Raw genomic sequence first — 28000 nt, 5'->3', positions numbered from 1 at the left:
ATGCTTTTAGAAAGGGGACCCGGGCAGCAGGACTGCGTGATCCCTCTGCTCAGCTGTCCCTGCGGAGCTGAGGCAGCGCGATGCCAGCTGAACTGTGATCACACCCCTGGGCAGCAGGTCGAAGCCGACTCCTGCGTCTGCCTTCCACATCGCAGCTGAAGAAATGAGTGACCCCCAGTCCTCATTTTGCACTGATGCCTTCCTTTCAGCCATGTTCTCGCATGCCAGAAAGAGAGGCCTTGGGTGGAAGATGACATCAGGGGTCACAGAAGGAATATTCCAGTATTTTCTGTTAAAAAGACAGAGAGAGAACCTCTCTTGGCTCCTCCTGACCACTGCAGGGAAAGCGAATCCTGGCTTTCCGTGAGCTCTTGTCTGCGTGGCAATCGCAGATGAGCTTGCAGCTCTGGGAGCTCTGTGTGGGCTGGGGAAAGAACGAAAGCTCTAATTAAAAAAAAAAAAAAAAAAAAAAAGGAAAAGGAGGAAATAAAATAGCAATTAAGAAGGCAGCAGACCCGACATACCCCATGCTGTGTAAGCGTGTGGATGACAGCGTTGCACAGCTTCATCCAGCGGGATGGAGCTGCAGGTGTGCTGGGGACGGTGCTGGGGGAGAGGCTCAGTGGGACTTGGTCTCTCCTGCACCAGGGATCTTCTCCCGTAACGTGGATCCTCCTTCCCATCTAGCAATAAAGGAAGGGCAGGTGCTGACAGCCTCAGCCACAGGTTAAACACTCCTGGGAGAGAAAAGAAGAGGCTTTGTGTTACTGAGAATGACTTTCTTTGGCAGCTGGAAGCTGGCACCCTCTTCGCTGTCTCTCCCAGCCACCTGGGAACGCTGGCTGCCAGCTGCGGGGCTGACAGTGCTTGGTTTGTCTTTCTGGAGTGTCTTTCATTCAGCAGGACCCGTGGACACTTTCTTGGTGGTGCTTGCATATTCGGGAGCCTCTGTCACTTGGGGGGTGTGACATGACAGCCAGGTAAGGGGAGGTGATGCTGGGAGAGGGCAGCGCAGGGCATCAGGTCTCCAAGGGGCTCGTGAAAAGCAGGCAGGCTTCGCAGCGAGGTCCCTCGGTGTAGCAGGGAAGAGCCAACCTGCCTCGGATGCAGCTTGGATTGTGTTAGTTAATTGTCATTCAATAATCGTTTGAGTGTCATAAAAGGCAAGGACCGGGCTGGCTTTTGCTGGTAATGTTCCTCTTCAGTAATTACTTGTGTTGATATTGCAGTAGCTACTCACTGTGCTAGGAGCTCGGTATACACATAGTGTGATGCTCGTTGTGAAGGACGTGCCCGCTGTGTAATAACAGGATGAAAGGAGAAGGTGAGTCATGGAAAAGGGGAAAGAACAGCTAAATATCATGAAGCTGATCAGCAGCACGTGCGGGAGCATACCTGAGCTGTAAATCCCAGCACAGCTCTTTGCTCCCAAGCGTCGCGTTACAGCCGGGGTCTCCTGCATCACGGTCTAGCCCCGCCGTATGAGCAAGGCAGTGCTGCCATCACGGTGAACGCTGCCAGTGGGACACGCGCCCTGAACTCCTGAGCGACCGTAAATGAAGTCTCAATAACTTAGATAGCTGCCATAGCAAAACCGAGTATCAAGGGGAGCGTCTGTCTCGGAGCCGAACGCAGTTGTGTTGGGCTCCAGGGGGAAAAGTCATGCACTTTTGCTGAGACTCATTTCCCGCTGCCTGCCATTCTGGTGCAAACCAGCAGCGATGGATGGGTTGGAGCAGGGGATCTGCTGACCTACAGCGGCTGCGAGTCCGGACCGCTCATCCCCTGAAGATGATGAACGTACCATAGAAACACTGACACGACCACCTTCAGGGTGGCTCAGCAGAGCAGACAATGCCAGCACTGAGCTCCCACCCGTGACTGGGATGTCTGTGGTGGACAAACTGTTAGCAGCCTATTGTTCTTCCAGCCGAACACTGGACACTTTTCTCAGGTTAGCATCGGCTGAGGAATAAGTGCCTAGTGTTTTGAGGCTGCTGGAATAATGACCGTCATTTTAATGCCTTCCTCGGAGCTGCCCTGATCTCACAAAGAGCCGGGAATGGAAGAGCCAAGTGAGAACTGCTGACTGCACCGCACAGGGCTGTGGACACAGAGAAAGGCAAAATATACAAAGGCAGAACAAACCTCCTTTGTGTGCTCTTGTTACTGGGCTCATTGTCAGGACTCGGACAAATGAGAGTGGAAATGTGCGTCTAGCAAAACGGCTTTCCTTCCCACTCTCACCCGTGCATCAAGTACAGGTTATAAAGTCTCCAGAGGCTGGGCTTGCAGGAAGTTTTCCATAGCATTCACCCTTCCCAGGCTGTCTTCGTGTCTGTTTGAGTCTCTGAGATCCGTACGTGCTCCATGGGGCTTGTGCTCTGCCTGCGTTGTTGTCTCAACACCAGCTTACCACGGCCATAATTGCAAGGCTGCAAATGAGGGATAGAAACCCTGCTGTGCTGGGCTCTGTACACCCCACAAACCAGGCTTCTGCCTGCAAGGGTCTCACAGCTGAGGAAAATGCAAATAAACTGGAAGGGAGGAAGGATGCGTTGTCATTCTTGATTTATAGCTGGGGAAACCGAGGCATGCCAAGAGGGTCAGAGCCGGAGTGGAAGCCAGTCTCGCGCATTTGCTACAGGATCATTTTTCCTCCCAAGCCTCCTCCAAACTGCAGACGTGAGAAGGAAGGGCAGCGATCTCCTGGCTGCCGTAATCACATTCCTGATGCACTGAATTTGTTGTAATCATGGAAGCCAGTAGTACAGGAGGAAAAAAAATTGCAACGTGCGGATGGACTGACTCCCCAGGGACCCCAAGTTCCCTTTTCAATCATGCCCAGCGCCGTCGCTGCCCTGGGATGATGGTCTTGCTGTTTGCTACAGGGCTCCTGTAGATTAATAGGAACTGATCGCACTCCCTTCCCTGCGGGATCTTGACCTCCTGGCTTTGCTCCCTGTGTAGGAGGGAAATGTCAGGCCCCCTGAATAGCAGAGCTGAGCGGCGGGAGGCGAATGTGGAGGGACGAGAGCTGGCCTTGCTTTCTCTCCTCATCACTCACCTTTTGGGGACATTAATCGTGCAAACCGCCCTGTCTGATGGGCACGGTCCGCTGCCCAGCGCCAAGGCTGAGCAGTATCTGGCCCCGGCTCTGCAGGGCCATGCCGGTCCTCGCTGCAGCTCCGAGCAACCTCTGTCCATCGGAACTAATCTACCCGGGCACTCGGACTGTGCTTTGCAGCATCTGCCATGGGCAGGGAGCGGCTGGGAGCTCGTTACCCCAGGGAGGATTTCATGGCGACAGCTGAGCAGCTGGGGAGACGTTCATTTGGTGGTCAGGGGCTAATATCCTTCCCTGCCCCTCTGACCTTGCCGCAGTAGGATTCCCAGCTGCTGCAGAAAATTCAGCATCGCCCCTGCTGTATGTTCGAGTCATCCCCAGCATGCTGGGATTTCCCTCCGACTCCCCAGCACAGCCCCAAATCTCTCCCTGTCCCCCTCCGTACACCTCCAGAGCACCCGACTCTGGCCCTGCCGAGGAAATCTGGGAGTGGAGGAGGAATCCGACTTGTGCTGAGCTCCTGTTTGCACAGGAATGTGCACCGCGGAGAGGCCGAAATCTCTCCCATCGCCTGCGCGCAGCGGTCTTGCCAGCTCATGCTGCTTTTCTCTGCCCCTTCCGTGTGCTGGAGCTTGGGAAGGAGCCCATCAGCTGGCCAGAAGAGAGACCGGCTGCTGGCCGGCGGAGAGGGCTGCTGGGCACATGGGCTACGCTGCTGAGCTTTTGTTGGGTCTGACTTTTGTCTCCATGCCTTGCAATGTGAGGAGGGGCACGTATTCAACCGGTGCCTCGGTCCTCTGTTTGTTTAGCCCTGTAGCCACATTCAGCATTGCATGATAGCTGTGTTTGCAGAGCAAATAAGGCTCTACGAGCGGAATTCACCATTTCTCTGATACTTGCAGGAGTGAATCAATGCTACCTAATAGCTAGAAGCATGAGCTGTAACTGCTGAGTAGGACTGTTCATTTTGCCTTGTAAACACAACTGTTAATCTCTCTAGGGATAAAAAAAAAAAAAAAAAAAAAGCTTAAAACCCCCATACTATTCCCTCCAAGCCTTCCACCCTTTCAGCTGCGAAATGGGGGCAGGAGTCTGTTAAAATGGTAGAAAAAAATGGAGCCACTTATCATTTGTGAAAAGCAATAAAGTGGTTGTTGGTTGAAAGCCTTGCTTCCAAGCCCCTGCAATAAGCTGAAGGAGAAAGGGGACAGTTTCATACGCTGATGATGGCTTGTCTGTGCCTAAAATACCTGTCCCTTGAATTCCACAGCAGAGAGCCAGCGGGTTTTGCTGTACAAATGCAAGAGAGATTCATGTGGATAGTCACAGCCCAAATGCCTATGGGAATAGTTCGCTGAAAAATAGTGAGCGCAGTTATTGCTAATGCAGCAAATACGGCTTTGAATGCAGTGTTTAAAGAATCATTAACATCTTGTCTTGATCATGTGATGAGCTTTCCTGACAGGATTCAGCTTTGGGCTCTTTGAAGTGTTTTAGCCAAGTATTTACTCTCTGACTACATTACAGTAAATGCAGATCATTCACACTGCTGGCTTTAATCCCTGTTCCTTGGCCAAATTCCAACTTGAGTGATTTCATTTTTGCCTGTTGATGCCTAAATTCCTTATTGCCATTTTAGACTGCTGCTTCTACCCGTCGTGTCCTACCATGCAACGTTATGTTTCTGCATGTTGTTAGTCAGCCGGCGTCTTCCATCCCAGAGGTGACTGCAGTTCGGGGGTTGCTGTAATTCCCTTCAAGATCCTTGAGGCTGTAAAACAAGTGATGTCATTGCTTTGCTTAGCAAGTGTCACTTTCTCTCAGAAAGTCAATAAATGCCTCCGCTTCCTTTACTCCAGTACTGCGAAACGTGGTGGAAAACAAGAGGCAGTCGCTAGCAATTCTTCCTTTGAAATCCATGCCGTGGGAGAGGGCTGGGCTGCTCCGTTCAGCTGTAAAAGGGGATACCTTCTCTTAAAAGCAATGCAGCCGGAGGGTGGACGAAGCCCCTCGCACCCTGGGGGGCTGCCCAGGGCAGGGTGCGAGGGGGGTGCCCTCCGGGGACCCCCAACTCCCTGCCCCATGCGATGTGCTTCAATCTTCTAGCATGCAGGTTGCGGGATGCTCTGCTTGCAGGAGGGGAGCAAATCCCAGCTTTAGGGCACCTGGCTCCGAATGGCCACTCGGGGCAGGACAAATTCCTCTCTGGGAGGAGCGGAGGGCTGAGGACAAGAACAGTCCCGTAAATTCCAGCTGACAAACGCTTTAATGTGAACTCCCTCACCAGACGCCAAGTAGGTCCAGGTCTAGCTGGAAAAAACAGCCACAATTGCACAGAGCCATAAAGATAATGAGTACAGGGCAGGCTTGTGCATAGCAGGGGAGGTAGCTAGCCATGTCGGTGCTATTTTTACCCCCACCCCGCTTCCTCTGCGAGGAGGTTTATATTTAGCAGCCTGTAGCTGCTGGCACTCTGGTAGGTGGCAAGGGGGGGAAGGATTTGGGCTGCAATTTGTGGAGCACAGATTTTTGTCAGTGCAAAGCTGTTTGCCTTCTAAACCATTTGCACCTTTTTGGGGAGGGTGAGTGGACAGGGAGGGAGATGGAAAGACCCCTTCCCTTCATCCTCCTCCTCATTCACCTGAAGATGGAGTATCTTTTATGTTCCCTGTATCTTTCCCGGTCCTGGAGTCAGGGGCCCTTCGGGACATTATGGATGGGCTCGGTGGTGGATTGTCAGAGCAGGAATTGCTCAGCAGCTCATGCTGAGCACCTTCCCGTGACCTTCTGGTCCTGCGGTGTGGCTTGCTGTCTTGAGCATCCCATGCCACTCACTCCCTGCCAGGGTGGGACTTTGTTCCCAGCGCAGCGGGGTGACTGCTGTCCTTTGGGCACAGCAGGCGCGGGGGGGGGCTTGAGCGGCTCTGCAGCAGCCCCCAGCCCACCAGCCCAGTCCCTCCCAGTCCCAGGTGGGGTGCCCTTTCCAAAAGGGCAGGAAAGGGCATGGTACTCAGGGTTGGGATCTGTCCTCCATGGTCCTGCAAGTGTGTTATCCAGGAGGTGGATGGCCTTCTTTCATCCACTGTTAGGGGTGCACAGCATTGCTAAATCTCTCTTGAAACACAGAGCCTTCCTCTCCAAGCTGTGATTTAAGCATCTTGGGGGACTGGCGAGCAGCAATCTCATGCAACTCTTTCTCTCTTCCCTGCCAGTTTCTAGTGAAAGCAGCCTGGTATCTTCAGGTGGATTTGAAGTCAGGTAATTGCAGCACTTGCTGCTGTGAGTGTGCCCTTGCACTTGCTGTGTTACGGCCGCGTGCAAGGATCACTCGGGATGCTGCCAGAGTGCAGTTCGTTAGTGTAACCGTCACCAGAGATGTGTGGAAACTTGCTTATGCCCTCATTTGAAAGAATAATCGGTGGGTCTTATCTGAACATTAATGTGGAAAGATTGTCTTTTGTTTGAGCCTCTGATGTACCTGCTGCGAGCATCCCGGATTTCCCCTCAGCTCCTGTTTGCAGTATGGGAGTAAAACGGTGCCTAGCACAGGACCCTCTGTAGCTTTTACTAGTGCCACTTCAGCAGTGGCAGCATGCACAGCTGGAGCAAAACACTTCAGGTCTGTTTAGTTCCTTGGGTGCCTGCAACAGTAGCGGCGTTTCCACACGCCAGCAGTGCCTGGGTTAAAACTTGCTTAGCTTGCAAGGTAGGGAGCCAGATCAGAGCCATGGGCTGGGAAAATGGTCTCCAAGGTAAGTGTCAAGCTTTGCCTTCCCTTCAGAAGGAACAGCGCTGCTCGGAGACTTTATTCTTGGCCACGAGGAAAGCACCAGCATGGAGACTTTGTTAACGCAGCATTCACTAGCGCCAACATCTTTGTTGTCAAAGCATGTTTCTGTAGTGCTGAGAAAACATTTAAATGTCTGAAGCCTGAAGTGGATGTGTCTAGCATCCTCCTGCCTCGCTTTGCAACTCAAAGCAGCCTCCAGTCTCCCTTCCCACCCCCAGCCAAATACCCCAGCCCTGATTCCAGGTACATCAACATCGCTGGCGAGCCTTCGGCTTTAGGGTTTTGCAGCATTAAAGGTGGGAGACGAGTGGGGATGGTTGAGGGGGGTGAGTCCCCAGGATTCAGGTGAATCCCAGGGATTTTCAGGGGATTGCACCCACAGCAGGGTGCCGTGCCTCACAGCAGAGCGTGGCAGGCACCCAAACGGAGTGTTTATATTGCTGACGGATAATCTTTTAAGCTTTCAGATGCAGGCGTGTCAACCCAAGGGTTCCCGTTGCCTTGGCGACGCGATGCATTAGCTCCCGGATGCTGTGTCTGATCGCATCAGTCTGGAATGTGATCACCGTTGGTTTGTGCTGATAAGCCCCCGGGTGGGGGGGGCTGGGAAGGAGTGGGGAGAGCCAGGAGTAAGGGGGGGCCCGACCTGCTCCAGGGTTGCGGGAGAAGTTGAGGGATGTCGGTGCAGGGAAGAACCGCTCTGCGTAGCTTTTGATGCCTCTTTGGTACCAAGGGATGATCTTTCCCTTAAGATCCCCCCTTGGGTGGGTGGGTGAGAGTAGCATTAAAGGAGACCAGTGCATTTAAGGGAAAATCCCCCACCAGACAGGTTAGAGGGTTGAGACGATGAAGGCTGGTGGAGGAGCATCATCAGATTGGGAAGGGGCGAGGGACAGACCCAAACCTCCTCAGGCCTGGGACTGGAAGGGGCAGAGCTGTGGCTGGTTGGGGGTGAGACACTGATGTCCGCAGGTCCAGGGGACAGGGCGCCTGGGCTGTTTGCTAGGTCCGTGCTCGGCAGGAGGAATAACACCTGAGCGCAGCGGGGCCGGTGCTGAAGTCCAAACCATCCGCAGACAACTCTAGCAGCCCGGTCCCAGCTGCGCTCCTGAGCTACAGACAGACCTGGCAAGAGCCGAAATAGGAAAGGCGAAGCGGCGTGTGGCTCCGAGACGCCCAGAGCGAACTCCTTCAGCCTGCTCGCGTGGCTGCTCAGACTCAGCATGCTTTGCCATGTGCCCCTTGAGGGTTTTCTTCATTTAAGGGTTTTATTGCTTTAATCAGATCCCTGGCTAAGGCGATTCTAATGCCCGTACAGGATGAGTCATTCAAGAGCTTGTGAGCAAGCTGTGAGCTTGAAGCATCGCCCCTGACCGTGGCTCTTGGGGATCCCCCCGGCCAGTACTGGCCCCACTCAGAATTTTGCTGCTGGCTCAGAAAGTCTTTCGTGCAAGGGCAAAGCAGAGACCAAACTGCCAGGGGAGCGGTGCCTCCTTGTACAGGGAAGAGTGTGGTATTGAATCTTTAGCATCACTGTTTACTCTTTCTTGCTTTCCTTTTATTTCTACCCTGCTTTTCCCTGTTCCAGGCATTCCTGGAGTTTCCAAGGATGCGGTAAGGTGCAGCCTGTATTGGTACTTGCAATGCAGTGTGCCCTGGGCTCATCTCTGGTAACTAGCTCAGAAAAAGCTCACTGCACCTCTTGACCATAGTCAGCTCTTAAAGACATGAGGAACCCGATTCCCTTGGTGACCAAGTGGCTCCTCTTTTGCTCTGACACAGCAGCGGTGCCTCGGAGAAGAGGATGTTCCCAGGGACCCCTGCAGATCCCCAGCAGGGGAAATTCGGGTTGGGGTGCTGCCAGCCCTGAAGAGCAGGAGCTGTGGGGCTGTGGGGCCATCCCGTGCATCGTCCAGCCCTCTCAACCTGCTCTCTCCCCCGCAGGGCTCTGCCATCCCTTGCAGCACAAGGTAAAATGAACAAGATGAAAAACTTCAAGCGGAGGTTTTCACTCTCGGTTCCTCGGACGGAGACCATCGAGGAGTCGCTGACAGAGTTCACGGAGCAGTTCAACCAGCTCAACAACAGAAGGAATGAAGGTAAGGAGCCCCTGGGCCCCTACCGCGGTGCTGGGGCTGGTCGAGAGCATCTGGGGTCAGCGCTGCCAGCAAACATCTCCACTCCAGCCCCCCCAGCCTTTCTCTGGGTGTGCTGATGTGTGGAAAGTTACTGCCCCTTTGTCTGTGTTGCTTTCCCCATCTATCCAGCAGGACTAATAACACCTTGTCATTAAATCTGATCTGAAGAGAGATTTACACTTGCATAAGAAAAGCCTTATAGGAGGGAAAGGTATTTGCACAAAAAGGAGAGGGATGACACATCTGTGGTTAAGGTAGAGAGTGTGAAAGCGTGGGATCTCCTCCTGCCTGCCCAGAAGTGACAGTGGTGTCTGAGCCCTCACCAAGGCTCCGGGCTGACGCTTCCACCCAGCCAAAGGGGCTTCTCTCTCTGTTCAGGGGCTCGCCGAACCACCTTTTGCTCCTGGACCCACAGCCTTCTCCTGGGGTGCAGTTTTCAAGGTTCCAGGGAGCAGGGAGGTTTAGGGTTAACACCTCCATGAGCAGAACAGGGCACATCCCTTCTGCAAACAGAGCAGCCGCCTCACTGCAGGCTGGGGCAGGCTCTGCTGTCTCTGGCTATGGGCATATCAAGGGAGAGGCAACGCTCGAGGCATAAACCGAGAGCAGATCACGCCAAGACGGCCGTGCACGGACAAGCAGGCAGAGCCGCTGACAGGCAGGCGCTTGGAAACCTGATAAAGCTAGACTTGATTCATCCGGGGGTAAATTCACTGCTGCGGGTGCAAGGCTGAACCGCTCCTGGCGATCACGTCATGCGTTTGCTGCTGCCTCCTACCAAAACAACTCGCTTTGCCACAGGCCAGCCCGTTCATGTGTCGGTGCCCTCAGCTCCGCTCAGGTCACGTTCAAGCTCTTTTTCCCCTCACCCTGCAGCCACAATTGCTAGAAACTTTTGCTGCAAGCAGGGGCTGAGGCCGTGATGTAATTGCCTGGCACTCGCATCTGCCCCAGCAGGGAGGGATCGTCTCTCTGCCAGCTAACCTGCTTGAAAGAAGAGATGCAGTAACCTAATTTAGAGCTGGCTTTCCTCACTCCTGCAGCTCCTGACGCTCTTCTTTATCCCTCCAGACACCCAGGCTACCCTGAACAGCATCCCTTCATGGCCTCCTTCCCTGCTCCTATACACACACCCCTCCCCTCCCACCCTAGCAAGCAGCGAGGGCTATAATTAGATTTGAGCCCTTAATTAGATGTGCAGAAGCTGCGGGGATGAAATGGTGCAAGGCTAAGAAAGTCCTGGGCGCTGACAGCTGCTCCTGCTGTTGCCTTCCTTGGGGGACTTCTGCTCTGGGATGTCTGAGCCTGGGCTCGTTATCTCCGCCGTGCAAACCGAGGCTTTGTTGGAGAGGCGATTTCCCCATTCTTCTGCTTTAATGAAGCGTCGGTCACGGTTCTTCCTTTGCCCTTGAATGGCAAACCAGTGCACGCAGCATCTGCCTATGCCCCCCACTCCGGCTTTTGGTCTCACTCCTGAGGTAGCCAGGAAAGAATAAAAGCAAAGTGGACTGAGCCTGGGGCCAGGACTGAGGATGTTCCTGACCCTGTGGGGAGAGGTTGGACCAGTACTAGACCGTGACGTGGCAGGATTAGGAGATCCTTCTGCCTGCACCCGGCAATGCAGCAGGGACTCGGGGTCTGCCACACCACCCCGTGGGGTATGGCTCCTCGTGTGCTGCCAGGGGTTGCCCCAGTGCCAGCCCCCACCGGTCGAGACCTCCCTCCCTGCGTGGACACGGCACGTCCTGGCCCCTTGCCGCAGCTTTCCCTCCCAGCTGCCCCCCCTGCTCCCCACCGCACGGTTCCCGGTTTGCACCGGCACCCTCTCCCACGCAGCACAGGCAAAACGCGCTGCCCCTGCCATACCCACCACCCGGATCCTGCTCCCTCCTGCCCGAGATCTCTTGATTAAGTTTCCCTTGGGGATTGTAAACAAGCCCGAGAAGTCACCTCCACAGTGCCCTTAATCTCCGTCTCCTGCAGGCTGCGGCTGTTGTTTATGAAGAGCCTTGACAGCCACATTTGTCTGAGGCATCTCTTCGGCTGTTTAATAAACCACTCCCGGCTGGGAGCTCTTTGCCCACATCCCTGTGCCAAGAGGACTTGGCGGGGGCTCAGCAAAGGGAAGCTGGAGGCATCAGTGCCGAGGGGCAGAGCTGGGGAGGGGGGCAGGACCCCCAGCACCCCGGGGTGAAGAGGCATTGGGGTACGGCGTGGGAGTGTGATGCTTCAGATGGGTAAGGGGACGGGATCGTTTTGGTGGTGCTGGAGGGGATGAGAAGGGGGTTTGCGTGCAGGTTGCTCTCCTGCAGGGTTTGGTGGTGAGGTTTGGACCTTGGGGAGCTGCCTGGTGCGGAGAGGGCTCTGGCTTTAGTTCTCTCGGAGGTGTTGGTCCCCTCCCTTTTACAGATGGAGAAATCAAAGTGCAGAGGGGCAAAATGACTTTGCTACAGTCGTGCAGAAAGCTGGTAGCGGAGCTGAGACTAGAGCCGTGGCAGTCACTCTTGTGCTGCTTCTCTTCCCCATGAAAGAGCTTTGCTTCAGGTTTCACCTTCCTTGCTCAGGACCTCTGAACGTGGCCCTGGGGCTCTCTCGGCCGTCTGGATGGCAGACAGGCTTGCCTGCAGTGCTCTGTTCTCTCCTGGTGCGCAGATGACCTGTGACAGTTCAGGGACTGTGATCACTGGCTCCAGAAAAGAGTGCTAATCACAGCAGAGATCAGCACATCATCTTTTCTTTCATCACCTCACACAGCTCCTCAGGGAGTTGCTTGCAGTTTTTATTTTCCCTCCAGCATCAGAAATCACAGGTTATCAGCATTCACAGGTCACGGCAGTCTGCAAATCCTGCACTTTGGGGGCTGCGAGTGCCTCCGCCTGTCCTTGGGGAGGAGGGTGATGCAGAGGCCAGAAGACCTTCTCGTGAAATGCTCCCAGAGCATGTGCAGAGCTGCTCTGGCTCTGGCAAAAGGACACAGCAAGGCCTTCTCGTGGGTAGAGCCCTGCCTCATCTGTTGGTGATCCGGTGGGAAATCCCCAGCTCCGTCCTCTCCGTCCCATAATTCTCATGACTTCACCTGCAGAGGCTGATAAAACAAGGTCTGAGAGAAGCAGAGCTGGCAAATGGAAAAGCAAACAGCTTTCCAGCCTGGACACATCCCATTACAGGCAATGTCACCTTGGCAGAGTCTGACAGTGCAGGGAGGGAAAGGGGGTGCCTGTGGTCAGAGCCTAATTTTCTTGCAGCCTGCCTCGGGGTGTCCGATGCCCCCCACCCTGCTGTGCATCCCTCCCCTGGGCAGCACAGCCTCTCCTCGGCCACGGTGGCTGCTCAGCCGAAAGCCCCTGGGTTAAGGAAAGCCCAAGCTGGGCTCTGTGCAGTATCTGATGTCCTTGAGAAAGGCCAGCACCATCTCCTCATCCTCAGAGATGAGGAACCTTCTCCATGGCTGCTCCAGCCTCACATTAAGGCTGAAGGCAGGGAGGCTCCTTCCTTTCCTCCTGGGCTTCCCCAGTCACCCATTCCTCTCCATACTCCAGATTTTCAGAGGTATGAGGTCTTGGTGTCTCCCATTTGCTCTGATAAGAGCTGGTGGCATTCAGCAACAGCTCCTATCTATGCCAAGGCTTTGCCCCAAAACAGCTACTACCCGATCTGTCCTCCGAGGCCAGAGAAGGTCTCAGTATTTGTGCCGCAAAGCCTGCATAACTCCTGGTTTGCAATGGCATAAATCAGAGCTAGGTCTGGTCTTTGGAGTGCAAGGCCACAAAGAAGTGATGATGAGGGGGAGGAAGGAGGATGAATAATCCAAGATCTGAGTGCAGCCCTGCCTCATGAGTGTAACAGAGCTTTGAGAGGAGAGTTCACACTTAGCAAAGTAATTAAAAGTTGTAAGTCAGGCAAGCAGTGAAGGGTTCTGGCCCCTTTCCTTGGGAGATCAAAGCTTGTTTTGGCAGAGGCAGTGTTTAAATATATTTATAAAAAAAGGCGGGAGGCTCGTCAAAGGCAGCCGCCGTGTCTGCGGTCTCACTTTAATTTGCTTTGATATCCCATGCAGCCTCATTATTTGCAGAGTGTCAGGGATCACCATAATCCACATGAAATGCCGAGCAGAATCAAACAGGCCCTCACGTTTGCATGCCCACAGCTTCACGTCTTCTCCCGCGAGCACCCGGCAAGGTCCTCCAAGCACAGGGGCAACCCCAGCCCTGCGAGAGCGTCTCTGCGGGACCGGGTATCTCTGGGTGCTGGGGGCACCTCGCAACAACACAGGGCGGACTGGGCTGGGACATCCCGCTTGCCCTTTCTGGCCCCAGGGTAGCCAAAACACTTTTTCCCTCATGTCTGCAAGTCTTCTGTGTATTTTTACGTGTTTTTCCCATCCTGCAGTAGTTTACATGATTTGCGTATCCCATTCCTCTTTGCATGCGCTGGAATGTCCAGTTTGTCGTTTTACCTCTGGCTTTACATCTGATGCTCTTGTAGATGAGGAGAGATTGACACTAATGTACCTGGTGGGTTGCTGGTTCAGAGAGACAGTGCTGCTGGTTTGCACCTTTCAGGGCAGGCTGCTTCTTTTCCCAAGACTTTTGGCTTGTTTACCTATGGGAACCAGCACAAATTCACCCAAACTATCATTTAAAGTGGATTAGTTGAACTCCATTCAGTCAGATTTTAAATGGCCTTTGGGGGTTCTTTTTGATAATTTACTTAGGAAATGAGCAAGTTAAAAAGATTTGATCCAGTTTAATTGATCCACGTTAACTTCACTCCTGTGATTAATTCAGGGTAAGTTTCCAAACTGTTCCTGCACAAACAGATGGCCAGAAAGGGACAGGGACCAGAGTCCCGCAGCGGTCCTGGGAGAAGGGGTGACTCTGCCTTGTTCTTGCCTGGCTGCCCAAAATCTCCTGGCACTGTTTCAGATGCTCCCAAGCCCAGTGGCGTGGGCTGAACCCATCCCTTAGGTGCAGGCTGTCTATCGAGGATGCCCTGCATCCCTTAGCTCATGGGTCCCCTGGTCCCCCAGTGACCGTGGCACAAAACCGCATCTTTTCCCAGGTCACTTGCCTGCCACCTCTCATCCATCAGATGAGCAAATTGCAGCCAGGTCTCAGCCCTGCTCACCACCCCGTGAAAGCCAGCCCTCCTTCTCCAGTCTTCAGCAATGAGATCATCGCTGGCTGCCTGAACACATTGGGATCGGTGTGTCGAAATCTGCATTAGGCATAGCAGGGGATTGTCTCTGTGCAGCTCAGGGAAAGGGCTTGGCAAGGGGCAGGGCTCAGTCTGGGACATTGCAAGTCCTCCCTGGGCAGTTTCCCTCCTGCAATGTTCCTCCTTGCTCTGGGGAAATAACTGCAGGGTGCCCGGATTCGTGGAGGACATGGGTGCTTTATGGCAGAGCCCTTGGACCCTGGAGGGCTTGCTACCTTGGAGTGTAGCTGCAAATTTTAGACGAGAAGGGAGAGCTGTATGGCCACCGGGACCGGGACAAAACAGTCGTCCCTGCTTGGCCCTAGACCTTTTCAGAGGGAGTTGCATCCCTCCCTTGGGGAGGTGGTTCTCCTCCATCCCAGCACACCCAGTTAGCCCTGGCTTCTCCCTCCCAGCACACCCAGTTAGCGCTGCCTCCATCTGAATGGCATCCATGTGAGTCGGGGGAATCCACTTCACTGGGGTCCAGGCGACCTGCATTGAACTCCTCAGGGTTTTGCTGTGCCAGTGTCTGGGTCTATGCATGCCAGAATATTCCTACCAACCAGCTGGTAATTACAGAGTGAGGAGGTTTAAGTGCAAGCCTCAAACTGGAGACCAGAGGGAGCTCAATGGCTTGTTTTGTTCTGATTTCTTGCTCCTTTCAGGGTTTCTCGGGCTCAGTGAGGGTTCACACCTGGAGTCCCAAGAGGAGTTATTTTTCTGAACTGCTTTGGTTTTCAAGAGAGCTTTTGTGCTTCTGGGGACTGTGTGTCTGGTAAAGTGCAGCAGGTTGGGGCAGGAAAGCCTGGAGTGTTTTGTTTAGCAGTAAATGACTCTGCAGCCTTTAATCCCGAACACCTTCTGAGAAACGGTCACATCCTTGGAGGAAAGTACCCTGGTGTCTGTTAGTTTTGGTGGTTCCTGAGGCAGATTAGGTACGCGTGCTTGTAAGCTCCCCAGAGGCAGGGCTCTTTTTCTGTTTTGTTTTTGTACAGACCTAGCACAGAGGGATCCAGAGCCACGGTCAGGCACCAAGGTGTTCCTAAAGCACAAATCATGTTTTGTCTAATGTGACTTTAGTGAAGATAAGGCTGGAAAGTTAAGACGAATGCTCACCCATGCAAAACCCTGTGGTGCTGCTGGAGAGGGGTGAGGTGCTGGTGGGGTGAGCACTGGACTGGGACGTGGGAGATCCGGGTGGCCTTGGGTGTGAAGCAGTTCCCCTCTCTGCATCCCCCTCCCCATCTGTCAAAAGAGACCTTCATTGCAGGGGGCTGCATGAGGGCACTTTGGGGGTGCTGCTGAGCAGAGCTGTGTCGGTGGTGACGCACCAGGAGTCTGGAGCAAAAAGCAGGTATTCCCTCTGCCTCCTGGATATAGAGAAGGAAGAAGACTTTCTCATGGCCCCAGAGCATCTCCAGACCTCCCTGCCCTGCTCTCTCTTTTCTCCAAAGCAAGTGCCTTGGGCCTTGGCACATCTGCTACCTCTCCAGCAGCTTGCTCTCCTTTCTCTTTGTCCTCAGACCTGGCTCAAGGGCACCTGCAGCTGGGACATCTGGGCAGGGACTTCCGAGCAGACACCAGCCCCATCTCCCCCTCTGAGGTGGAAGGCCAGTCCCCGATGGCCGTGCGCTACCGCAACAACAACCAGCGCCGTTTCTCCATGGAGGCAAGTACCGCTGCAGGCTGGAGCGGGCAGAAGGGACGTGGCAAGTTCTGGTTGTCACCTGCCTGCTGGCTGGAAAAGCCAGTGTTTTATTCATGGGGACCTGGCAGGCTCAGACACGAGCCCTGATGTCCTCTTGGGTGCACTCAACATGACTCCCATAGTAGCTGACAAGCCCAGTGCGCATCCCCGTGCACGTGCGTGCACGCACACCTTCCTTTTTCCTTTGACTAAGGGTCCCACAGATGCTGCACCCGTTGCTTCGGCATTAATACCAGCTCTGGTTAGAAAGCACTTCCCCTTGAACGTCTCTGTACAGTCCTCCTTTCATCTGATGCATTCATCGCCCGCTCTTCTGGCCCTCTCTGCAGGATGTCAGCAAGCGTCTTTCCCTGCCCATGGACATCCGCCTGCCCCCCGAGTTCTTGCAGAAGCTGCAGATGGAGAGCCCGGAGTTCCCCAAGCCCCTCAGCAGGATGTCCCGACGGGCTTCCCTCGTAAGTCTCACCCTGCAGAGCGAGCAGGACCGGGCACAGCGTCTCGCTTCGTGCATACAAGTCCCAGCCAGCAGATGCATGTGCTGATTGCCACCCACCCATGCAGTCATGCCCTGCTGTGCAAGCTCACTTGTACCGTCTGTGCATCATGGAGATGCGCACGCACACGTCCCTGCCCATGAAAATCCCTTTCTGCGCGCTCCCAGCAGCACACATTCCCCCTACCATGCACATATGCATCTCTTCCCCCGCGTCACTCCTACGCGTGCACATCTGCGTACCGCTGTGCAAATCCCCAGGCCTGCACATTCCTTCACTCACCTCTGCACATACCTGGCTTTCCTCTTGGCCTCGCTCCTTCCAAACGGGAGGTGGAAAGCCTCCCGCAGTTTAGCAAGTGCCGGAGCCTCTGCTAGTTGAAATGCAAATGCCGATAAATAATGAATTAGCTTTTGCATCAGTGTTGGCATTTCAGTTTCTTTACTGCAGAGCATCAGCATATGTAGGAGCAAAAACCCGGTGCCCTGTTTACAAATGTGCAAGCTTGTGTCCTGCTACCCAGGAGTGCTCAGTGCTGTACAGGCACAACTGCGAGGTCTCAGCAGGCGTCTTCAGATCTGGCGTGCCTATTCAGGGAGAGGGAGGAGAAGAGGAGAGCTTGCATTTACCTCCCTGTTCTGTCTAATCAATAAAATAGGCACAGCCAGAGCAATGTGCCATTAATATTCATGGTCCCCGCCATGAATAAGGCATGCTCCTGCAATGCTCCCAGTATGGCTCTGGGGGGTGTACAGCACCTCAGATGGCAGCAGCCACCTCATTTCCCGGCTCAGGACACATCTGTTCCCAGGGTACGCAGAAGGTTTGGGGAAGCCAAAATGGCATTAAAAACCCACTATGTTCCCTTGGGATTTGCTGGTCCATATGCAGCCTGCAAGAAAGCAGCTTGTGAGAGCTTGGTGGTGTGGTCAGTGCTTGTTGCAAGGAAAAAGCCTTTTCGGTGGGGCAGATCTGGGGAGCGGGGGATGCTGTGAGAGCATCCCAGACCTAGGGCTGCTGATTCTCCCGGCAGAGCCCTGGACACAGTGCAGGGGGGCTCCTTCAGTGCCTCCCCCAGGGGATCCTTTCCCTGCACAGCCCTTGTCTTTGCCTGCTGATGGACAGCTGTCCATCCAGCTCCATCTGCTGATGGTGGGTGGCATGGCATGGGCCCTTGGCTCAGGAGACGGGGCAGCGGTGCTGGGTTGGGGGGCCTGCCCTGGCACACAGATGACCCAGACTAACCGAGGAGGTGCCTCTGTCCCCACAGAAAACTGCAATGTCAGGGGTCTGCTAAGGAGTGACACCTAAATCTGTGGCCTTGCAGTGGTTGCCCTTCTTTCACCGGGTACATGAGAGCAGGTCTCAGCAATATGTTAAAGGGTTACTGTTCCAAATGGGAAAATATCCCTTTCACGCTTGATTTAAACAGCACACAGAGAAATGAACGGAGTCAGTAAAAACCAGGACATAGGAAAGCACTCAAGAAAAGGGCTGGGCATCGGCAGCAGGATCCCACGAGGCTTCTGCCATAGAAAAGGCATCGGCTCTTTGCAAATCACGGCTCCTGTTCGACTCGGCCGCTGCTGGGGGCATGTCAGGGTGGTGGGTGAGAGGAGAAGGGAATTGCGGGGGTGGCAGCGGGAAGGGGCAGTCGTGCAGCTGGCGGCTGCCCTGGGGTACGGGATGCAGGCGCCATCCATTTCGCTTAAGCAGCCAGTGGGTGGTGAAGGTTTTCTGATTGATTGCCTGGTCACCTGCAGGGCTTCTCCAGGAAAGTAATGGACTTTATGTACTTAGATCAGCTGGGCTTCTGCATGCAAACACCTGATCTGCCCTCAAAGCTGTTCCTGTCCAGTCTCCTTGACCTTCCCCCCGGAGGTGAAGCCATCCCTGGATGAGATCCCTCCCAGTGATGTTTTCCTTTCTCTCTTACAGTCAGATATTGGGTTTGGGAAGCTGGAAACCTATGTTAAACTGGACAAACTGGGAGAGGTGAGTAGACTGTGAAACCCCTGTAAGGATTTAAATTAAGTTAGAAGGGCAGCTTGAAGTGCAAAGGGCAGACTGTAGCCAAATTTCTTCAATACCTCGCAATTTTTAGACCAAGTCTTTCTGTGGACTTCAGACTTGGCCCTGTAGCTTCAAATGATCCTTCCTCCAAATGTTATGGAGTATATCAGTGTTGTTCCACTCTGGTAAATGGTCTGCACGGCTTGTATTTTCTCTCCCCCCCCACCCAGGGCACTTATGCCACTGTCTTCAAGGGACGCAGCAAGCTGACCGAAAACCTCGTTGCCCTGAAGGAAATCCGCCTGGAGCACGAGGAAGGGGCACCTTGCACGGCCATACGGGAAGGTGAGGGCAGGAGGGGCTTTTCCCCATCGCAACCCTCCTGAGCAATGCTGGCAGATTTGGGGACGGGTGGCGCACGTCGAGACGTATCCGGGTCCTGCTGCCCCAACCTGCCATCTCCTCTCCTCGCAGTGTCACTGCTGAAAAACCTGAAACACGCCAACATCGTGACCCTGCACGACATCATCCACACGGAGCGCTCCCTCACCCTCGTCTTCGAGTACCTGGTGGGTCTGGGGGGGCTTTCTGCGGCAGCAGGGGGGCAGTTGCCCCTCTGCGGGTGGGCGATGGGGGCTGAGGGAAGGACAGGCTGACGTGTGCTTCCTCTTGCAGGACAACGACCTCAAACAGTACCTCGACAACTGTGGGAACCTGATGAGCGTGCACAACGTGAAGGTAAGACGGTGCTGCCTGCGACCCCGTAGCCCTGCCTCTCCCCGCATGAGTGCAGTCCAGGGTGTTGCAGGGCTGGGTGAGGCTGGATACCCCTTCTCTCTTCACTTCAGCCTTCTTAACTCTTCTTTCACCTTTTTCAGCCTGCTCTGATGCTCCACCAGCTTTTCTCCGAGTCACTGCCACCCTAAATAAAATGACTGTGCATGCAGACTTTGTTCAGCCCCTTTTCTGGATTGCTGGTGATGGGCCTGAACAATTGTCTGCAGTGTGTCCCACACCAGGCTGGCTTCGAGGGGTCTTTCCTGGCCACGACTTTAAGAGCCCTTGAGACAGACTCATTTTTGGTGCCCATGTTCCAGTGCTAAATGCCAGCCCCTTCTCCTCCCCACAGATCTTCATGTTCCAGCTGCTGCGTGGTCTGGCTTACTGTCACGGGAGAAAGATCCTGCACCGAGACCTCAAACCCCAGAACCTGCTCATCAACGAGAGAGGAGAGCTCAAGCTGGCTGACTTTGGTAGGTGGACCTCTCTGGGGAAGATGCAGCATTGCAAGAAGGTGTAGCTAGGTGCAGCTCCTTGACACCCATCCCCTTCATCCTCAGGACTAGCCAGAGCCAAGTCAGTCCCTACAAAAACGTATTCTAATGAAGTGGTCACGCTGTGGTACCGGCCCCCCGACGTCCTGCTGGGATCTACCGAATATTCCACACCCATCGACATGTGGTGAGCCACGGGTCCAAACCGAGCTTCCCAGGGTCTCCGAGACGGTGGGTCGGGCATTGCCATCCGTCCGCCAGTGCAGCACCATACGTGCCCACAGTGCTGGTGACACCAGAGGGTGGTGGGCTCTCCCAAGGACCACGCTGTTTTCTGTGTCCCCTGGCGTTCAAGGTCTTTGGAGCACACTGTCCGCATCAGGGGTGAACGGTTACCCGTAACAGAGAAGGGATACAGCTCCTGGAGCTCATTTCCCTCTCCAGGAACCTCAGCCCTGGCCAAGGGGTGGTGGGGCATCCCCAGGGCTTCTCCCTCACTAATCCCAGAGCCTCTGCTGCTGCTTTAGGGGTGTTGGGTGCATCCACTACGAGATGGTCACCGGCCGGCCCATGTTCCCCGGTTCCACGGTGAAAGAAGAGCTGCATTTGATCTTCAGGCTGCTGGGTGAGTCTTCTGCTGTCTCCCAAATCCCCACGCGAGGGCAGTGGCTGACTGCAGGAGCGGTGACAAAGCGCAGCCTCGGCAGCTTGGAGGGAGCGCAGCCCGTTGGCAAAGCCTTGCAGTGGCGTGGGCAGGCGTGGGCAGGAGTGGGCAGGCGTGGGCAGGCGTGGGCAGGCGTGGGCAGAGGCTGCCTGCAGCCTCCCTCCAGGCTTGCAGTCAAGCAGAGGTGTGAGGACGAGGAGCTCCTCGCCGGCTGCCCCATGGGATGCGCAGGCGAATCCCAGCCTGCCGGGGATATTCGTGCCCTCTCTCTCCTGGGCAGGATTCTGGCATTCGCATGCATGAGCATCTTCTCTCTGCACCAAGTGAGGATGACAGGTTTCCCTCTCTCCCCCTCTCAGGAACCCCAACAGAAGACACCTGGCCTGGAATAACATCCAACGAGGAGTTTAAGGCTTACAATTTCACCCAGTACCGAGCCCAGCCGTTAATAAATCACGCTCCAAGGTACCTTCTTGAGCAGGGACACGTAAGGCATGGTGGGCTTGCGCTGGTCATAAACAGGAGCCTGGGGAGACCGGTTTCTTTTCCTCCTTGGGGTGCCGGCAGCTTCTGAATGCAGCTGTGCACTGGAGGTCCCAGCTGCCACTTGTCCCTTGCATTGATGATTGCAATGTCTCCTGGGTGCAGTAATGCTCCGTTTTTCATTTCCTCCTTCTCTAAGGCTGGACTCAGAAGGGATTGACTTGCTGATGAACCTCCTTCTGGTGAGTGGTAGAGTAGTCCAGGTCGATGGCAAAGGGATTTGCTGAAGTGAAGGTACTCTGGCTGCCCTCACGCTGATTTTGGAGCCAGGCAGGAGACGAGCTGCGACTGCAGAATAAGTCATAGCCCTACAGCTATGGCATTGTAGGTGCTATCCCAACCACTAAGGACGGTGAATCATCCTTCACCCTATGTCCTTTCACACAAGTGAGAGGACACAAACATGATGATCCATAAGGCACGACATGACTGGTGCACTCATGGTCACACAGTGCGTGCTGTCCCTTGTGCACATGCAAATGGTACTAGTAATTGCCTGCACACCCCCGTGGTGCACACGGCGTTCGGACACACTGTCACCCACGCGGCATATGAAATTGCTTGGGGACTTACGTGTGCATAGGTGCACAAACATGCACACACCCTGTACGGGGCCTCTGTGCCCACTTGAATGCCATCTCACACGTGCAGACTGTGTGTAATTGCCTGTCTCTGGGACTTTGCGCAGTACGAAGCCAAAGGCCGGATTTCGGCGGAGGCAGCCCTGCGGCACGCTTACTTCAAGAGCCTGGGAGAGCGGGTGCACCTCCTGCCTGACAGTAAGTGCAGGCTGTCCTCTGCCTGGGGGTTGTGGAGAAAAGAGCTTCTGCGCAGCCCGAGGGTGATGGTTTGCAGCCAGATCTCTTCGGGATGCCTCCTGTCTTTGCTTACTCGGAGGAAATGGGTGCTTCTGCACCAGGGAGGAGTGGGAGCTTGGGGGCTGCGAAAGCAAGAAATGGTTTTGGGCAGGACGGTGTAGAGTAGGAGTGAGCGTGAAAGGAAAGCTCTGATGAGGTGCAGTGCTGCATTTGGGCACTGCCGTCCCTCCCGGCTCTGGGTTTGCAGACTGCTGCCGGCTCAGCCAGCTGGACTGACCCCTCTCTCTCTGCCCCCTCTGCCTAGACGTCTCCATCTTCTCCCTGAAGGAGATCCAGCTTCAAAAGGACCCTGGCTACCGAGGCTCAGCCTTCCAGCAGTCAGGTAGGACTGGGGAAAATCATGCTGACCTCTCCCAGGTGGTGCCACGGACCGTGCTGGCACTGAGGTTACTCCCAGTGGGTCCTGCGTAGGAAAAAACCAAACCTGATCCCTGACCCCTGCTTTAGTCCACAAATTACCCCAGGACATCCTTGCTTGTCACCTACCACGGTACCAAAGTCACATCTAGGTGTCCCGAGGACCTCCTCCGTGAATGCCGTGGGCTCGTAACCTCCTAACCCGGAGCACCGCAGGGCTCGGCTTCTCTGCAAAGTGCCGCTCGCCGTCTGCCCTCTCTGACCCATCTCTCTCTCTCTTCCTCAGCCCGAGGGAAGAACAGGAGGCAGAGTATATTTTAAACTCGGATCTCGCGTTCCCCTTGTCACCATGGAGATCGAAGCACTGAGAAAGGAGACGGCAACACGCTCGCACCTGACCCACCGCAGAATTACTGACTCGAGCAGGATGATGCTGAAGCGCCCTTGGCCGCAGGCTCTCCCCTGCCCATCCCCACAACCACAGCCCCTAGCAGCTGCTGTTGATGGACCTGTGGCCTTTTTCCCCTCTTGTTTTCGCGTTGCCCCCATCAGACGTGAGCCGCTGCCCTCTGGTGCAGGTGCTCTAGTGAGGAGCTGCCCTGGGCACTGCCCGGAGCGCAGGATCGTGAGCTGCCCCAGGGAACCGCTCGCTGCCCTTGGGGGGGTGAGCTGGGCACGGGGAGGTTTTGTGAGCAGAGAGTGGTGTCTCCAAAGCTGGGCTGTGGATCGTAGCGTTTGGCCCAGGCAGGCATTTTTGAAAAAGTACCTTTGCTCGGACAACCTGCTCTGCACCCCCTGTTTCTTGGGGAGACACTTTGCAGCCACGTTACGAGTCGGGGGCATGACCCAGCCTGGCACTGGAGAGACTGCACCTGAAGCACAAAAACCAGGGCAGCCCTCCTTTATTTGCCCTTGCCTCTGCCTACATACCCCTTTTTTCTCTCCCCGTCTTTGATACCTGAATCCTGACAAGGTTGGAGCAGCTGGGAGGAGGGGGCTTCCCCTTGCTTCCCCCAGCATCTCCCCCTCCTTGCCACCATTGCATTTCCAAATTCAGTCAGCTGGCTGCTCCCCAGGGATGTCCTGAGCTGAGAGCAAGGGTTGGCTTATCCCTCCTGGGGTACCTGCTGGTAGGGCTGTGCAGAAGCGGGGACAGATGAGCATCGGCTCCGTGCTGCCTCCCATCGCTGCGCTGAGCCCTTCAGCCTTTCCCAGGCACCGACGGAGCAGCCCCTTTCTCATCGCCGAGCCTGCCGCCCCCCCAGCCCGGGACCCTCTCCGCCATCATCACAAGGGGCAGGACACGGTTCCCAGACAAGCGCATCTCCCCCCGTCCCGTCGCCGAGCCCCGTGCGATGTGGCAGAGCCCGAGCCGTGCAGCTTCTCCGTACCAAAGCGTTGCACACACCCACCTCAGTGCATTTCTACCCGGAGGAAGGGGGAGAGGTGCCAAACCTCCCACAGCTCAGCTGTGGGGACCAGAAATAGACCCGGAGAGAAGCAAATCATCCCTCAAACCTCTTCGCCTGGCCTCTACATTTGTAGCCAACGCCAGATCGTACCAGCCCTGACTCAGACTGATGCCGTGAGACTGAGGTGTGTGCTTAGGTCTGAGCGTGCTTTGCTGGCCGAGGACTGCTCCTGGTGCGTTTTCCCCTCCATCCACTTTAGGAACGTGCCAAATCCATCCTGAGCGAAGAGGCCCTGCTGCGCCTCTCCCCCACAGCCTGCAAACAGCCTGAAACGTCTTCGAGTGTGTGAGCGTTGCAAGAAGTCTTTCTACTGTATAATATTCACATCCTTTTCTTGGCTGTCCCGGATGACTAGTCCTCCCGCCCATCGGTCCTCCAGCCCATGGATGTGGCCAGGAGACTCTGGACTTGGCAGGTGCTGTGACTGTCACCGGGCACTGGCACTGGCAGGACATGCTGATGTCTTAACCCATCACGCTCCCAGCCAGGGAGGCATTGCTCAGGGGACGGTAACTCTCCATGCCACTGTTTTCCCATCGAGCAGGGACGGAGGGCTCTGTTTTCTGCTTTGCTCTGCAGCATTTCTTCTGTGATCCTTGGAAAATGCAAAGCGTGAGGATAAATGCAGAGACCCCCAAGCCTCCCAAAGCTTCTGGGGTGACTCCTCCCTGTCCCAGTGCTGGATGCGCCCTCCGAGCTTCCCCCATCAGACCAAAGCTGTTAATTCGGGTTTGTCCTAGACAAGCATCCAGACGTCTGCATTGTTTGAGGTTTGCCCATCCCTGCTCAGTTCCCTTCTCGGTATGTCCAGCATACGGCAGGCTGAATAGTTCATTAATTGCTTCCATTTGATAGGGAAGAGCATGAATAGCCATCAGCCACCAGTGACGCATTTCACCCTGATGTCAGGGTAGCGTTTTGCCTGGTTTCCTACACCCGGCTCCTGCTGCATGGGGTTTTTCAGTAGGGAGGTTCGCAAAGGGAGGTGTTGGCTGGAGTAAGTCTGAACTCTCGCACTGTCATCTTTTCTTTCACAAAGGCATTTTCTACAGGAGTTTCCTTGGCATGGCAGGGATCTGTGGTGCAGACTTGGCACTTCCCAGGGCAGCCAGCTCCTCTCGGGAATTAGCAGCTCAGCAGGCAGGCCAGCTCACGGGCGCAGCGTCTGCCCCTACGGCAGCACCTTCAGGTACACGGGGCGAAAAATGCTGGCGTCCCCGGGGGGGTCAGAGCCTCCCCTGAGGTCTGTGAGCACAGATCGGACCGGAGGGAGCAGGAACCCCCTCCAGCTGCGCTTGGGAAGCCCATTCAGGACACGTTCGACCTGTCTTCGTGCAGTTTTCTTGCTTGGCGTTACCATCCCCATGCGCTGAGAGTGCCTTGGGCATAAAGCGCGCTGGGGCAGCGGGTGCCCAGCTGAGCCGTCCTGCTTTCACACCGGGAGGACGGAGGCAGAACACACTAGACCACCAGATCGGCGTGGTCTCGGCTCTCCCCGCCTAAGAGAAGTATTCCTCTTGAAGGTCAAGGTCACCTATGGGAACCGCTGGGGAGAAACGTCCGGGAAAAGACCTAGCAATGACCGTGTAGACAGGACTGCTTTACCCGGGATCAGATAGCCAAGAGAAAGGGCCTGTTAGCTGCTGTTTATTCTTTCATAGCCTTTGCCTTTCCTCCTACAAGTCCTCCCTGAAGGAGACACTATTATTGACTTGCCCTGTGTGCTACTAACAGCCCGAATTTAAGATAACCCCTTTTGTTCCACCACATCTAGTGGATATTTGATTCCTATTCAGAAGGGCGATAGCGTGTGTAAATATTGGTGCCTCACCGAGCGAGGTTCGATTTACAAGCTCCCGTCGCTGCTGCGTTTGCACGTGTCGGCTGGCAGAGCCCCGAGCGTCTGATCTCCCACGGCACGCTGCCCGCCAAACCTTCCCGACCGCGAAGAAAAGGAGCAGCAGGTTGGCAGCGATCAGTGCCGGGAGCCGAATCCCCCTTTCTCCATCTCCTGGATAGTGTTACAGTCCCCCTGAGGACCGTGGGGTCTGGTTGGGTTTATGAGGACCAAGATCCCTTGGATGCCCCGGTTTATAGAAGCCCCGAGCAGAGCGGTACCCCGCTCCTCCCCGCCTGCAAGGGGAGGAAATCTGCAGCAGGGCTCCCGCTGCCGATGGCATCGGTCCCTGCCTGCTCCGGCAGCTCATCCCCGGGCAGGCTTTCCCTAGCTTTTGGATCGCCAGCCGGCTCTCAAGTTGGATTTTTTTAAAGTAGCGCTAATGAAAATGCTGGGAATGTCTGTGGCTCGCCGGCATTTTTTTCATTTCACGTGTTCTCCCATCCATCGCTTTGCGGAGTAACTGGCCCTCCTCGCAGATGGGGAGTTTTGACAAAAGGAAACTGTTGCTTTGTCTTCCAGACATTTTTCTTGCAATTTTTTTTTTTTTACCAGTTCTGGTGGAAAATGGAGTTTTGGCTGTGCCCTCAGGAAAGGCTGTATTCTTTTGTCTCTCCAGCTGATAGCTAGTTAAAGAAATGTAAGTAAAGTAATGTGTAAAGCAAGGTCTGTGTTACGGGACAACAATAAAACTTACAGGCAGAGCTATTTAATTTCACTCTCTCCATACACACATGCACACGCCTTTCCTGGCCCAACCCGTTGCCAGATCTATGTCAAGATTTTAAATAACAAAACTACATTGTATCTTGGAGACTAAGGACAAAAAAAGTGGATTTTTTCCTCCCCCTTACACATGATGAAAAAAAAAAAAAGTAATTGGAAGGCTGTTTTCCCAAGCTTCTCAAATGTTTTGTTTTGTTTTTTTCCCCATGACTTATCTTCAGTCAGAAATTAGGCTAGCATAAAACAGGAGCCAGAGCTCCCAGAGCAGGCTAGGAACAGGCAGGTGGGAAAACATTAGAGAAAGAGTCTAACCCACTGGACTGAGGAAAGTAAAAGGTGTAGTGTGTGTGTCCCAAGGCATGGGGAAGGGACTGGACCTGGGGGTGGGAGCGTGCCCGGCTTTACATGGCCAAACTCTGCTTTCACCAGCCTAAATCTGGCATCTTGCAGCCACGCAAGCCCAGGTTTGCTCAGAGCACGGAGCCAGCGATGGCTGAGCGGGTCCTGCAGGGGCCATTGGGTCTTGAGCCTGAAATACCTGAGGTTAAAAGTGACAGGATCTCACCTGCCAAAAGCTGTGGCTCTCTGCCCCACAGTGCTGCTCCGGCCGCGCCGCACCGCCATCCTGGCTCTGTACGCTTGAGTCTTGTAAGAAATGTGTTTGGATGTCCCCTTAGCACTCCCCACTAGCGATGTCTGGGCACAAACACTATGAAACCCACTTTCTGGTTTCTTCGTTGCCTTCTTTCCTCCTCAGCATTATGCTTGTCCTACAGCCTACAGCAGGAAAAATAGATCCAAGCGGCGAGGATACACATACTGTGAATGTTCTCTGGTGTGATTCATTTGCAGAATACCAGTAATATATTTAACTAGAGTTGTACAAACGAAAGATGCATTTTAAAAGAAATGATTTTAAAGATTTATTCCAAAAGAAGCAATGATTTTTTTATAGAAAGTTTTTCTGGAATAAATGGAAAGGTACAAAAAAAAAAAGAATAAAAGATTGTATCCATCTATCAATCTTGTGTCTGAATGTTTTATAAGAATATTTCAATTTTTGTATTCAGATGTGTCATGGACTATTTTGTGGATGTGCTCATTTTATTGCTAAGGCTTATATTACAGTTGTATTGTGAACGCTCCAAAGCCAAGATTGGACAATAAACTTTATTGAATACAGGATAGTTTTGTACAGGATATAATTTTTTTCTTTTCTTTTCTTTTTTTTTTGGTAGGAGAAGGATCCGCTTTGTTTTTGAATTTCAGCTAGGTAGCACTGACATGTCGGGCACGCAGGTCCCTTGGCAGGCTCCCGAGCGGTGAGTTGCTCCGTGGTGGGCGCGCAGGGGACACAGGCTGCCGGACCGTGGCAGGGATCGTGCCGTGCCGTGCCGTGCCCTCATTGTGCCTTCCCGCAGACTCATTCCCCACAGCTGCTTTCTGTGCAGCTCCAGGACACCTTTTGTTTTCACTCCTGCTAGCAGGGCATTTTTCAGCTGGCTGTAGTAAACTCCCAGCACAGACTTGGTGCAAAAGGAGTTTCCCACTACCTGGTCTTTGCAGGAGGTTGAAACACAAGACCTCAGAAACTTATGTGCAATAGGGAAATGTTTCTGTGTCCCTTGCACGGACCCTAAGGCCCTAAACAAATATTGCCATAAGCCTATCGGGCAAATAAAGCACAGGGCTGACGTGCCCAGCCCATGGTTGCAAAGTGACTGAAGGGCAGACCTGGCGAAGGGACAGGGGAGCCCGGTTTCCCACAGCTCTAGCAGCT

At 54.4% G+C, this 28000-nt stretch overlaps 1 protein-coding gene across 1 annotated transcript in view; it reads left to right on the top strand.

Annotated features, from left to right (window-relative positions):
• The window catches only part of CDK18 (cyclin dependent kinase 18), a 39947-nt gene extending 12222 nt beyond the window's left edge, over positions 1-27725 (top strand). The window contains exons 2-16 of the mRNA XM_075055205.1: positions 8802-8956; positions 15718-15863; positions 16232-16357; positions 18335-18391; positions 18640-18754; positions 18884-18978; positions 19085-19147; positions 19539-19662; positions 19750-19870; positions 20211-20308; positions 20707-20812; positions 21030-21072; positions 21579-21669; positions 22013-22090; positions 22412-27725. Of these exons, the coding sequence (XP_074911306.1) occupies positions 8833-8956; positions 15718-15863; positions 16232-16357; positions 18335-18391; positions 18640-18754; positions 18884-18978; positions 19085-19147; positions 19539-19662; positions 19750-19870; positions 20211-20308; positions 20707-20812; positions 21030-21072; positions 21579-21669; positions 22013-22090; positions 22412-22446 (1422 nt within the window). The 5' untranslated portion in view covers positions 8802-8832 and the 3' untranslated portion in view covers positions 22447-27725. The remainder of the gene's footprint in view (positions 1-8801; positions 8957-15717; positions 15864-16231; positions 16358-18334; positions 18392-18639; positions 18755-18883; positions 18979-19084; positions 19148-19538; positions 19663-19749; positions 19871-20210; positions 20309-20706; positions 20813-21029; positions 21073-21578; positions 21670-22012; positions 22091-22411) is intronic.
• The last annotated feature ends 275 nt before the right edge of the window (positions 27726-28000 follow it).

This window comes from Buteo buteo, chromosome 23 (assembly GCF_964188355.1).
Source record: "Buteo buteo chromosome 23, bButBut1.hap1.1, whole genome shotgun sequence".
Lineage (NCBI taxonomy): Eukaryota > Metazoa > Chordata > Aves > Accipitriformes > Accipitridae > Buteo > Buteo buteo.
This window is presented reverse-complemented; position numbering and strand designations above follow the sequence as displayed.